The sequence below is a fragment of the Sceloporus undulatus genome, chromosome 4 (genome assembly GCF_019175285.1).
Source record: "Sceloporus undulatus isolate JIND9_A2432 ecotype Alabama chromosome 4, SceUnd_v1.1, whole genome shotgun sequence".
NCBI lineage: Eukaryota > Metazoa > Chordata > Lepidosauria > Squamata > Phrynosomatidae > Sceloporus > Sceloporus undulatus.
This window is the reverse complement of record NC_056525.1, coordinates 138,652,920-138,665,885: the sequence shown is the minus strand read 5'-3', so window position 1 is coordinate 138,665,885 and position 12,966 is coordinate 138,652,920. Positions and strand designations below refer to the sequence as shown.

Sequence of the window (12,966 nt, the reverse complement as noted above, 5' to 3'; positions counted from 1 at the left end):
ACTGAACCCCCATCCTGCAGACCCTCAACAGGGCACCTCGTCCAGATCGGTCCCGACCGTATCCGTCTACGAGAGGCCGCCATCTCCACCTCGCAGGCGCTCACACTCCTCGGCTGACCTCATCCCGACCCGTCCGAGATCCCAAGTCAGAGTGATGGATGCCCTCTCCTCCGACTTGGACTCCGATGATGAGCCCTTGCCTCCGTCCGAGGCTCCATCAGAGGAGGATGTCCTCTCCGTGTCGGCCTCACCTCAGAGGATGCACAATCCTGAGCCGTCTTCCCCGTCGGACGACGTCCGGTCCTTCAGTGAGCACGTCGTTAAGATGGCGAGGGCTCTCGACATTGAGCTCGCTTTCCCGGACGACGACGCTCAGGATCCGGTGGAACATCGGGTGCACGGACGAGTGCCTACTCCACCTTGTCTTCCTCTGCTTCCCTCGCTTCAGACCATCGCGAAGAGGTCTTGGGACTCCCCGGCCACCCTGTCTGCGTCCTCCCGCAAGGTAGAGTCGCTTTACAGAGTCGCCCCGGCGAGCTGTCCTTGGTTGGCTGACCACCCCAGGCCGAACTCTGCGATCGTGGAGGGGGCCCAGCACAGCTTCGTTCCGAAGCAGGCGACCTCCCCGGTCGACCGGGAGGCGAAGAAAGTTGATGGTCTAGCCAAGAAGGCCTACTCGGCGGCGGCCCTTGCGGTTAAGGCCATCAACTATACCGCCTGCATGGGAGCCTACATTCAGACCCTCATGGAGCGGATCTCCCCCCTCATCCCGGACATTCCAGATGATATCCAGAGGCAGCTGGTAGAGGTCAGAGACGAGACTCATTCCATCGGGATTTGGCTCATCACCACCTCCAGGAACATGGCTGACTGCGCAGGGAGAGCCATGTCTGCTTCCATGGCTCTCAGACGACACGCCTGGTTGAGGGCCTCGGACCTCAACCCTACCGTCAAGGCGGCCATCGAAGACATGCCGCTCGATGGGACCGGGCTCTTCCATGCCGAGACCGATGACCGCCTGAACAGGAAGTTCAGGATGAAGGCGGCGGCGAAGAAGCATGGCATGTCCTCTACACCGGCTTCTCCATTTCGAAAGCATCAGCGCCCGTGGCAGCCGCAAGGTCAGTCTCAGGGGACCTTCTCCCAGGATCGGCAGTCCCAGCAACAGGGCTCCCAGAGGCACCGCTTCCCCTCGCAGTCTTCCTCCTCCTCTGGCCGTCGCAACTTCCCGCCTCGGTACCGCAAGTCCTGCCGGCAGGACACCGACCAGGGGAAGAAGAGAACCTGAAGGGACGCAGCGCACTTCGTCCCTCCTTCTCCCTTCTTCTTTTTGGACATTTTGAGGCCCTTTATTAACACCTGGGACTCCATAACATCGGACTCATGGGTTCTCAACATCGTCCGTAGGGGTTATGCCCTCGAGTTCCAAGAGCTCCCTCCAACTGGAGCCTTCATGTCCACTCCCCCCTTGGACACCCTTCTCGACGAAGTGCGCGCCTTGCTTGGTAAAGGGACAATCTCTCCTCTACCGCCTGATCTGTGTTCTAGGGCCTTCTTCTCCAGGTACTTCACGGTACCGAAGGCTGATGGGGGCATCAGGCCCATCCTGGACTTGAGACAATTAAACTTGTTCCTTGACTACCGTCGCTTTCAAATGGTAACTTTGGCTTCCATTCTACCTCTGCTCCGCCAGGGTCTGTGGTTCGTGACCGTCGACCTGAAGGACGCCTACTTCCACATCGGGATCCGAGAGTCCCACCGGAGATTCCTCGCCTTCGCTGTCGGCTCCACCGCGTACCACTACAACGTTCTCCCCTTCGGCTTGGCCACGGCTCCACGGGTCTTCACAAAGTGCATGGCACCGGTGGTGGCATACCTTCATCAGAAGGGCTTCATGGTCTTTCCCTACCTGGACGACTGGCTGTTTGCAGCCGAATCCCAACACGAGCTGCAGGAGGCAGTCTCCTTTGCCTTGCGCCTCTTGGACTCCCTCGGGCTGGTCGTCAACAGGGAAAAGTCTCACTTCGCATCAACCAGGCAAGTCAAGTTCATCAGGGCCATCCTCGACTCCGAAAACTGCTTAGCCTTCCTCCCTCCGGACTGGTTTCAGGCCCTGGCAACGTCTCTCAAGCCGTGCATGTCCCACAGAAGGGTGAGAGCCAGAGACGTCCAAGTTGCCCTAGGCCACATGGCATCAACAACATTCGTCACCCCTTGGGCAAGACTTCGTCTTCGGCCTCTCCAATCCTGGTTCCTCTCCGTCTTCTCTCCATTAGAGGACCCCCCATACAAGTGGCTCACAGTACCGAGACCGATAGCCGCCTCCCTCAGATGGTGGTTGGACCGCCGCAATGTTTGCACCAGGATGCCTTTCCATCAGCCCCAGGCGCAACTGACTCTGACAACCGATGCATCCCTGGAGGGATGGGGTGCTCACCTGCTCGACCTGGTCGTCAAAGACAGGTGGTCCGCTCAAGACACACTCCTTCACATCAACGCTTTGGAGTTGCTGGCGGTGGAAAAGGCATTGAGGGCGTTCGAGTTCGCCGTCACAGGAAAGGTGGTCCTTCTGAGGACGGACAACACCACCGTGATGTATTACATCAACAAACAAGGTGGCACCAGGTCCAGGACCCTGCTCGACCTCACTCTCCGCATCTGTGACTCGTGCATCCAGAGACGCGTCCTCCTCCAGGCGATCCACCTTCCCGGGGAGGACAACGAGCTCGCGGATCGACTCAGCAGATCCCCATCGGTGTGCCACGAGTGGAGACTCCATCCCGAGACGGTCAGCGACCTCTTCGACCGGTGGGGAACCCCCGGATCGACCTCTTCGCGACCAGATGGAACAGCCCCTGTCCCCAGTTCTGCTCCAGGAAGCGAATGGACGGATCCCTCGGAGACGCATTCGCCTTCCTCTGGACGGGGGAGCTTCTCTACGCCTTCCCTCCGTTCCCTCTCATCATCAGGGTGGTGTCCAAGATGACAACGGACCGATCGCATGCGATCCTGATCACCCCGTGGTGGCCGAGACAGCCTTGGCTTGCATCCCTTCTTCACCTCTCCAGGAGATGCTTCCTCCGTCTCGACCCTCGTCCAGACCTGCTGTCGATCCAGGATGGACGGATTCTCCACCCGGACATCGAGAGCCTGCCGCTGGTAGCCTGGAGGATACAGCCCTGACTGCCCTGCCGGAGGCAGTAAGGACGGTGATCCTGGCCGCAAAGAAGCCTTCCACCCAGTGGTCCTATGACCTGAAATGGAGGAGGTTTAGCCTCTTCCTTGACCGAAAGGGCTTGTCTCCTGCTCAAGTTTCCACTCCAATGGTTCTGGAGTTTTTGATGGCACTCTTGGATGAGGGGCTGTCCCTCACATCCCTCAAATGCTACCTGTCTGCCATTTGTGCCAAATACCAGTTCGGGGGGGAGGGTTTCTTTCTTTAAGAACCCTTTGGTGAAGGGGTTCCTTAAGGGATGTGCCAACCTTTATCCTCCGGTGTCGGTACCTACACCGGCTTGGAGTTTGGAGACGGTACTGTCCGCCCTCCAATCCAAGACCTTTCAGCCGATGGCCACAGCGGACTTGAGACTATTGACTTGGAAAACCGCTTTTCTTGTGGCCATCACCTCTGCCCGCCGTGCGGGCGAACTCTGTGCCTTACGGAGAGACCAGCCATTCTTGAGGTTCCACAAGGACAAGGTGGTCCTCCGCACGGACATTACTTTCTTGCCGAAGGTAGTGTCTGCTTTCCACATGTGCCAAGACATTGTGTTGCCTACTCTCGCATCCAGTCCGACTTCGGATGCGGAGCGACGTCTGCACTCTCTTGATGTCAGGAGAGCGCTGGCGTTTTATTTGGACAGAACTGCTGCCTCCAATCGGTCCGAGAGACTTTTCCAATGCTACTCGGAGCCGAAGAAAGGGTTGCCTGTGTCCGCGCAGAGGTTTTCCAAATGGGTGGCTGGTACCATCCACCTCTGCTATGAACTGTTGGGCAAACCTCTCCCGGGCAGGGTTCGGTCTCATTCCATAAGGGCAATGTCAGCATCCTCTGCATTCCTGTCAGGGATTCCCTTGGAGGATGTCTGCAAGGCTGCTGTCTGGTCCCAACCTCTAACTTTTATCAAACATTATAGGTTGGACACCAGGGCCATCCGAGACACAGCTTTCGGGAGGGCTGTGTTGGTTTCAGGGTTGCATTGATTGCACTACTTATGGTTTGTGTTTCAGTACTTATGTACATATACCACTGTTTACATTCTGTTGGATGTTGATTTGCACAATTCTATGGGACCGGTCTTGCATGACCTCTGTTCCCTTCTCAGGTTCAGCAATGTTATTGCTACGTTTGCCCTTTCATGAACAAAAAGGACTGACTCTCTTTATGGTTCAAGGTGTTTATTATTGTAATAAATATACCTTTGGTTTACCATAGCTTTGGTTTCAGGACACTCCCTCCGCCGCATACCTAAGCTTGTCAGTCTAAACCCATTTGTATGATTCACAGAGACCACGAAGAAGAAGGACAGGTTGCTTACCTGTAACGGTATTTCTTCGAGTGGTCATCTGCGAATACATACAAATCCCACCCGTCCGTCCCCTCAGTGTCCTGCTCTCATTGGCTCTTTCCATCGCCTGCTTGGCAGAAAAATTGCGGAACTGGGGAAAAGAGCGGGAAGGCAGGGGCCTTATAACGGGTGGGCGGAGTTACTGCCAAAAAGTTTCTACATGTTGCAAAGTAAACTTTGCCCAGTGATTCCAGTAGGTTCCGAGCAGCACTGCGCAGGCGCAGTGAAACCCATTTGTATGTATTCGCAGATGACCACTCGAAGAAATACCGTTACAGGTAAGCAACCTGTCCTTTCTTTGCTCTGGCAGCAATCATAGACTGTCTTTACCATCATTGCTCCCAATCATTGGGGTGGGGGGTGGGGGAGACTGCACCAGAAAAATGCTATCTCTGGGGCATTCAGAAGTGGAGGTGGTAAGTTTTCCATCCCATGAAAAATCACCCTAAGGGTTCTCCACCCCATTTCATCATTGCAAATAAAATGAGGACATTTCTGTTTCTCTCTTTTTGTACTACATTTAGATTTCAGTAATTTCATGTACTAACAAAAATCTTCATTATGAATTTTTTCCCCAATTGTAGCCGTGAAACCCATAAGATTGCTGTATTTTACATTGCTGAAGGACAAGAAGATAAATGTTCAATATTGTCCAATCCAAAAGGAAGTCAAGCATATGAAGATTTTGTTGCTGGATTAGGCTGGGAGGTAAATTTTAGCCAAACATTTAAATTTGAAATAATAAAATCATTTGTATTGTATTTGGGGCCATGTACTAACTTGCCAATAACAGACTAGCTGTTGACCCAAGGAAGGAAAAAGCCTATCTTTCCCTGTAATGTATGGTTTATAGAACCAGCACCTTCTATGAGTCTCCCCAGAACTGCAGTAGTCTAATGGACCCCCCATAGGCTTCCCCCCAACAAATAAGCTTATCAGGCCAGGAGGGAATAGATAGTGATAGGTAGGCAATGAATAATCATAAGCTGCCATCTCTGTCATTTGTTGTTATTGTCTGCCTTCAACTCGTTTCCAACTTCTGGCAATCCTAAGGCAGGTCACAGAGTTTTCTGGGGCTGAAAGGGTGTGACTCGCCCAAGATCACCCTGTGGGTTTCCATGGCCAAGTGAGGAATCAAACCCTGGTCTCCAGAGTCATAGTCCAAAACCCAAACCACTACACCACACTGGCTTTGTCTATGAGGTACATTTTTAAAAAAATCAAATTAGCACTTAAAATAGAAAAGCAGCATACACCTAACAACCTCAGTAGAGCCTCAACTCAGTTATGCCAAGGAAAACAGGCGAGTCTGTAGGGTCCACTTGAAGGTCTGTAATGATGAGTCTTGCCAAATATCAGGTAGAACAGAGTTCCACAGGCATAGGGCAACTCCGCATATGGGCCTGCTAATCTATTTGCTGTTAAAAGCAGATTCATAATAGTACCTTGAATGCTGCAAACAGGCAGGTAGGTTGGTATGGGTCTTTCAAGTCAATTCAACTGGAAATATTTAGGGCAAAGGTGGGAAATATGTAGCCTTCCAGGTGGTATTACTGGAAGTACCATTAGCCTAAGTCAGGATTGTCAGTGGTGATGAATAATGGGAATTGTAGTCCAGTAACACTGGAGCATCTCCATTCCTGATTTAGGGCTTTAAAAGCCAAGGCCAGCACTTTCAACTGGGCTCAGAAATTTGCTGGCAACCACAGCCTCTAGTGAAGTATAACTGTCACATGATCTGACTGCCTAGAACCTAATTATACTAAATACACAAACTGAAGTTGCACAATCTAGTACTAAGTACTAAACAGTATTAAAATTTAACATGCAGCAAAAAAAAAAAAAAAAACACCATCTTTCTCTGCATTGGAACTGTCATCAGATGTCAGTACTTAGCCTGTTGTATGGAAATGTCCCATTACTTTTAGAGGAAGACAATTTACTTCCAGAGACAGTTACTTCTGGACATGTTTGTTTAGGATTGTGGATTGAATATAAATTATGTGCTTTTACTTAATTAAGGTGGATCTTTCAACTCACTGTGGATTTATGGGTGGCCTTCAGCGTAATGGCAGCACAGGACAAACAGCACCATATTATGCCACTTCTACTGTGGAAGTAATTTTCCATGTGTCTACACGCATGCCCTCTGATTCAGATGATTCACTGACTAAAAAGGTAAATATAAAATTAATTGTAATCCCAATAAGGTTTAAAAGTGCATTATAATATAAGAAGTGGGACTCTGCAATAAAATGTTACAATGTGTCCCTAGAGCATGTGCGTTACCTAAGCCTGTGCCTAAGGGAGCTGAAAAAGGAGACATTAGATGTGACATGCACACCTCTGTGCCACTATTAAATCCCTCCTGTCTAATTTCCTGATTATTTCATGCTGAACACTGTTTCTTCTTCGTGGTCTCTGCGAATCATACAAATGGGTTTCACTGCGCCTGCGCAGTGCTGCTCGGAACCTACTGGAATCACTGGGCAGAGTTAACTCTGCAACATATTGAAACTTTTTGGCGGTAACTCCGCCCACCCGTTATAAGGCCCCTGCCTTCCCGCTCTTTCCCCAGTTCCTTTTTTCCGCCGCGCTAGCTGCTTCTAGGAACTTTCGCTTGCTTATCGGAATCACTCTCGTTTTTTGACCTTCAGACTGCTTTGACCATTCTTGCTCTCCCGCCCCTGGTAACTCCTGAATTTCGGACTGTCTGACTTCGCCTTTGGATCTTGCCTCATCTTTTAGGATGTCTCCTCCGTTCAAGAAATGCGACATCTGTAGCGGAAAGGTTCCTGTTCAGGACCCCCATTCCTCTTGTCTCTTCTGTTTGGGTAAGGATCATGACCCCAGGGTTTGCAGCCTCTGTAAGTCCATGTCCTCCCAAGCCCGCAAGAATCGGGAGTCGCGGCTGACGTCCGCCATTGCCCAGGGCAAGATTAGGGAAGGGGACCCTCGCCCGGCGTCAGCTCCTTCGGCCTCTGCTCCGGCTCTCCAGGCTCGTAGCGGCCCTTCCAGCGCCCCTCCTTCGACTTCCATGGGTCAAGACGTGGGGAAGACCGACTCTTCTCGTCCACCGGCTCGTGGTGCCGCTTCGAAAGCCCCGAAACATTCCCGCACATCGGGATCAATCGGGCAGGACACGGCCACAGGCCGTAGAGAGGGAGCCCCTTCCGAGTCATCGGGGACGTCCCGGGCGGCTCCAGACAAGAAGAGGTCCAAGTCCAAGTCTGGATCGGACGCCGCTCCGAGGAGCACCGCCTCCGGGGAACCCTCGGCATCGAGGGGTTCCACTGCCGCCACCGAAGATCGGGCCGCCACCGAAGATCGGGCTGGTCGGGCGGCTACCATCTCGGAGTCCCCAATCCAGTTCTTCCCGCCGGATGCGCCTCCTCGTCATAAGTCGGCCAAGAAGAGGCAGTCATCGGCTCCAGAGGCGACTGCGTCCTCTTCGGCTAAGAAGCCCAAGCCGACTCCTGACATTTCACCTTCGAAGAGGCGTGCGGACGACGCTTCCCGCTCCCGTAAACCACACCGGGAGTCCCGCCGTGACCGCTCGCGCTCCGGTTCCCCGGGACGGGTCGACCCTCTGGCTACCCCTCGGGTGGAGAATCGGCCATCTACCGTAGACCTTCACCATTCCCCGGCTGAGGGCCGTGTTCGAGACACCGCTGCCCAGGCTGTGCCAACCCAAACTCAGTCGGCGACGACGCTTCCGTTCCTCCTGTCGGACGATGAGGAGGTAGAGGATCAGCCACCGAGGTCTCCTTCTCCGGTGTCCCTGGCTCCACGCTCTCCGACGCACCCGCAATATTACTACGACTCGGAGACGGACCAGTTTTTTCTCCCGGTGCCAAAGGAGGTGGTTCTCTCCAAACCTTCCCGAGGTCGGGACCGTCCTCGGGATTTGGACCAGCCGCGGGCCCAGGGTTACCCTCATCGCGAATCCCTCGACCGACCAGGCCCATCATCATCGGCTCCATCTCGACGTGTGGACGGACCTGTTGAGCGCCCTAGACCGTATGTTGCGGTGGACTTGCCAATGTCTGATTCCGATCCCGAACCTGCGGATTCGGAATACTCCTCAGGGGATGATGATCCAGCACAGAACTCTCCACAGCTTTTACACCATCCGGAGGCGGCCTCTCCTACGGATGACGTTAGGTCGTTTCTTGAGCATGTCATTAAGATGTCCAGGGCTCTGGACATCGACCTCCAGTATCCCGAGGAGGAAGCTAGAGACCCCCTCGAACGCAGGGTCTGCAGCAGGGCTCATTCAACGCCCCTGGTCCCCTTTATGCCATCCCTGGAAGCCTTGGTCAGACGCTCGTGGGACTGCCCTTCTTCCCTGGTAGGGCCACCTCGCAAGATCGAGTCCTTATACAAGGTTTCGGCCCCAACTGCTCCGTGGTTGACCTCCCACCCTCGGCAAAATTCTGCTATTGTCGAGGGTGCTCAGCAAACGTCAACCCAGCGACAAGCGGCTGTGCCATTCGACAAGGAGGCCAAGAAAGTGGATGCTTTGGCCAGGAAGGCATACGCAGCTGCAGCCCTGGCGGTGAAGGCAACCAATTATACAGCCTGTATGGGTGCCTATATTCAAACTCTTATGGAAGGAATCTCCCCCATCGTGCCCGACATCCCTGATGAGGCCCAGCGGACCCTGACGGAGATTAGAGATGAAGCCCACTCCATCGGCGCGTGGCTCATCACCGCATCCAGGAACGTGGTGGAGTGTTCAGGCAGGGCCATGGCGGCTTCCATCGCCCTAAGAAGGCACGCTTGGCTGCGGGGGTCGGACCTCAACTCCAACGTTCGGTCCACTATAGAAGACATGCCGATTGATGACTCGGGCCTCTTCCACGCCGAGACAGACGACAAGCTGAACCGAAAGTTCAGGTTGAAGGCGGCGGCGAGGAAACATGGTATGTCTGCCCCCGCCTCGGCTCCCTTCCGTAAGAGGTTTCGCCCCTGGCAACAACAGCAGGGCCAGTTTAACAGGTCTTCCTATCAGGACCGTCAATTCCAGCAGCAGGGGTCCCAGCGCCAGAGGTACCCGTCGCAATCCCCATCTTCCTCTGGCCGCCGAAACCAGTCTTCTCGGTATCGGAGGAACCGAAGACAAGACCCTGACCAGTCCAAAAAGAGGGCATGAAGCCTTCCCGCGCACTTTGCCTCCCCTGCTACCTTTTTGGACATTCTTAAGCCCTTTATCAACACTTGGGCTTCCATTTCCTCCGACTCTTGGGTACTAAACATCGTCCGCAGGGGCTATACCCTCGAGTTCGAAGAGCTCCCGCCCACCGGAGCTTTCATTTCCACCCCACCCTCGGACACCCTTCTCGACGAAGTGCGCACCTTGTTGGACAAGGGGGCTATTTCCCCACTATCCCCGGGCTCCTTCCATACGGCCTTTTTTTCCAGATACTTCACGGTACCTAAGACCGACGGGGGCATTAGACCAATCCTGGATTTAAGGGACTTAAACCTTTTCCTCCAGTATCGCAGGTTCCGTATGGTAACCCTAGCCTCTATTTTGCCTCTCCTTCGCCAGGACCAGTGGTTCGCAACGGTCGACCTCAAGGACGCCCTACTTCCACATCGGAATTCGGGAATCCCACCGGAGGTTCCTCGCCTTCGCCGTCGGCTCCGATGCCTACCACTACAATGTGCTTCCTTTCGGACTCGCTACAGCCCCACGGGTCTTCACGAAGTGCATGGCTCCAGTGGTGGCTTACCTGCACGGGAGGGGCTACAGAGTCTTCCCTTACTTAGACGACTGGTTGTTCGTCGCAGACTCCCAGCACGAACTTCAGGAGGCAATTGCATTCGCCACCCGGCTGCTGAACTCTCTCGGATTGGTGATCAACAAGGAAAAGTCCCATTTCACCCCGTCCAGACAGGTGAAATTCATCGGAGCCATTCTCGACTCCAAAAGATGCTCCGCCTTCCTTCCTGTAGACCGCTTCCAGTCCCTGGTGACAGCGCTGACACCTTGCATCTCCCACAGAAGGGTGAGAGCCAGAGACGTCCAGGTCGCTCTGGGTCACATGGCGTCAACGACCTTCGTGACACCGTGGTCGAGACTTCGCCTACGTCCACTCCAGGCTTGGTTCCTGTCGGCCTTCTCCCCGATGGAGGATTCTCCATCCAAGTGGCTGACGGTACCGAGACCGGTGGCCGCCTCCCTCAACTGGTGGCTGGACGACCGAAATGTGTGCGCTGGGATGCCCTTTCACCAACCGCAATCACAGGTGACGCTGACTACGGATGCTTCTTTAGAAGGCTGGGGCGCCCATCTCCTCGACCTGGTTGTCAAGGACAAGTGGTCGGACTCGGACAGCCTTCTCCACATCAACGCCCTCGAGATGCTTGCAGTCGAAAAGGCCCTGAGAGCGTTCGAATCCGCTGTGACGGGCAAGGTGGTGCTCTTGAGGACGGACAACACCACCGTGATGTATTACATCAACAAGCAGGGGGGCACCAAGTCAAGGACCCTCCTCGAGATTACCCTGCGCATCTGGGACTGGTGCATACAGAGACAGATCCTCCTTCAGGCGATCCACTTGCCAGGGGAGGACAACGACTTGGCAGACCGTTTGAGCAGATCACCTTCGGTATGCCACGAGTGGAGGCTCCATCCCGAGACAGTCAGCGACCTCTTCGATCGATGGGGAACCCCCCAGATCGACCTTTTCGCGACCGGATGGAACAGCCATTGTCCCCAGTTCTGTTCCAGGAGGCCAATGACACGATCCCTAGGAGACGCATTTGCCTTCCTGTGGTCGGGGGAGTTCCTTTATGCCTTTCCCCCCTTCCCTCTCATCGTCAGGGTTGTCTCCAAGATGATGCTGGACCACACGGACGCGATCCTGATCACGCCATGGTGGCCGAGACAGCCCTGGTTTGCACCTCTTCTGCATCTCTCCAGACGGCACTTCCTTCGTCTCGAGCCTCGCCCAGACCTGCTGTCGATCCAGGACGGACGGATTCTCCACCCCGACATCGACAAGCTACCGATGGTGGCCTGGAGGATCCAGCCCTGACTGCCTTACCGGAGTCGGTGAGGACGGTGATCCTGGCTGCGAGGAGACCCTCCACCCAGCGGTCTTATGCCTTGAAATGGAGGAGATTTTGCCTCTTCCTAGACCAGAAAGGCTTGTCCCCAGCACAGGTTTCTACTCCGGTGGTGCTGGAGTTTTTGATGGCGCTGTTGGATGGTGGGCTGTTACTCGCATCCATCAAATGTTACCTGTCTGCCATTTGTGCTAAGTATCAGTTCGGGGGGGAGGGTTTCTTTCTTCAAAGACCCTTTGGTGAAGGGGTTCCTCAAGGGGTGTGCCAACCTGCATCCTCCTGTGTCGGTGCCAACGCCGGCTTGGAATTTGGAGTCGGTACTGTCCGCCCTCCAATCCAAGCCCTTTGAACCGATGGCCACAGCGGACTTGAGACTATTGACTTGGAAGACCGCCTTTCTTGTGGCCATCACCTCTGCCCGCCGTGCGGGCGAACTTTGTGCTTTACGGAGGGACCAGCCATTTCTGAGGTTCCACAAGGACAAGGTGGTCCTCCGTACGGACATTACCTTCTTGCCTAAGGTAGTGTCTGCCTTTCATATGTGTCAGGACATTGTGTTGCCCACTCTCGCATCCAACCCGGTGTCGGATGAGGAAAGGCGCCTGCACTCTCTTGATGTTAGGAGGGCGCTGGCCTTTTACCTGGACAGAACCGCTGCCTCCAGTCGGTCCGAGAGACTTTTCCAATGTTACTCGGAACCGAAGAGGGGGTTGCCTGTGTCCGCGCAGAGGTTGTCGAAATGGGTAGCTGGTACCATCCACCTCTGCTATGAAATGTTGGGTAAACCCCTCCCTGGCAGGGTTCGGTCTCATTCCACGAGGTCGATGGCAGCATCCTCTGCGTTCCTATCGGGGATCCCATTGGAGGATGTCTGCAAGGCTGCCATCTGGTCCCAACCTCTGACTTTTATTAAACATTATAGGTTGGACACCAGGGCTATCCGAGACGCAGCTTTCGGGAGGGCTGTGTTGGTTTCAGGGTTGCATTGATTGCTCTACTGATGTTTTGTGTTTACTACACCTGTACAGTTGACACTGTTTACATTTGTTGAATTTGTTTTGCACAAGTTCTATGGGATCGGTCTTGCATGACCTCTATTCCCTGCTCAGGTTTAGCAATGTTATTGCTATTTAATTTGTGCATGAACAAAAAGACTGACTCTTTATGGTTCAAGGTGTTTATTGTTGTAATAAATATACCTTTGGTTCACCATAGCTTTGGTCTCAGGACACTCCCTCCGCCGTATACCTTAGCTTGTCAGTCTAAACCCATTTGTATGATTCGCAGAGACCACGAAGAAGAAGGACAGGTTGCTTACCTG

At 54.0% G+C, this 12,966-nt stretch overlaps 2 protein-coding genes across 4 annotated transcripts in view; both read left to right on the top strand.

Annotated features, from left to right (window-relative positions):
• RALGAPA2 (Ral GTPase activating protein catalytic subunit alpha 2) overlaps window positions 1-12,966 on the top strand; it is a 226,676-nt gene that overhangs the window by 137,618 nt on the left and 76,092 nt on the right. For all 3 annotated transcript variants that reach the window (XM_042461719.1, XM_042461720.1, XM_042461721.1), the window contains 2 exons: window positions 5,153-5,276; window positions 6,591-6,746. In XM_042461719.1, coding sequence (XP_042317653.1) covers window positions 5,153-5,276; window positions 6,591-6,746 — 280 coding nt within the window. The remainder of the gene's footprint in view (window positions 1-5,152; window positions 5,277-6,590; window positions 6,747-12,966) is intronic.
• LOC121927811 (serine/arginine repetitive matrix protein 1-like) lies at window positions 7,132-11,574 on the top strand. Its single transcript, XM_042461722.1, has 2 exons — window positions 7,132-9,493; window positions 10,123-11,574. The coding sequence occupies exons 1-2, from the start codon at window positions 7,318-7,320 to the stop codon at window positions 10,341-10,343; spliced, it is 2,397 nt and encodes a 798-aa protein (XP_042317656.1). The 5' UTR covers window positions 7,132-7,317; the 3' UTR covers window positions 10,344-11,574.

Coding starts and splice junctions, on each gene's coding strand:
- LOC121927811 (XM_042461722.1), top strand. CDS start 7,318: ATGTCTCCTCCGTTCAAGAAATGCGACATCTGTAGCGGAAAGGTTCCT. Junction 9,494..10,122: donor GGCGGCGGCGAGGAAACATG/GTATGTCTGCCC, acceptor CTCCTTCGCCAG/GACCAGTGGTTCGCAACGGT.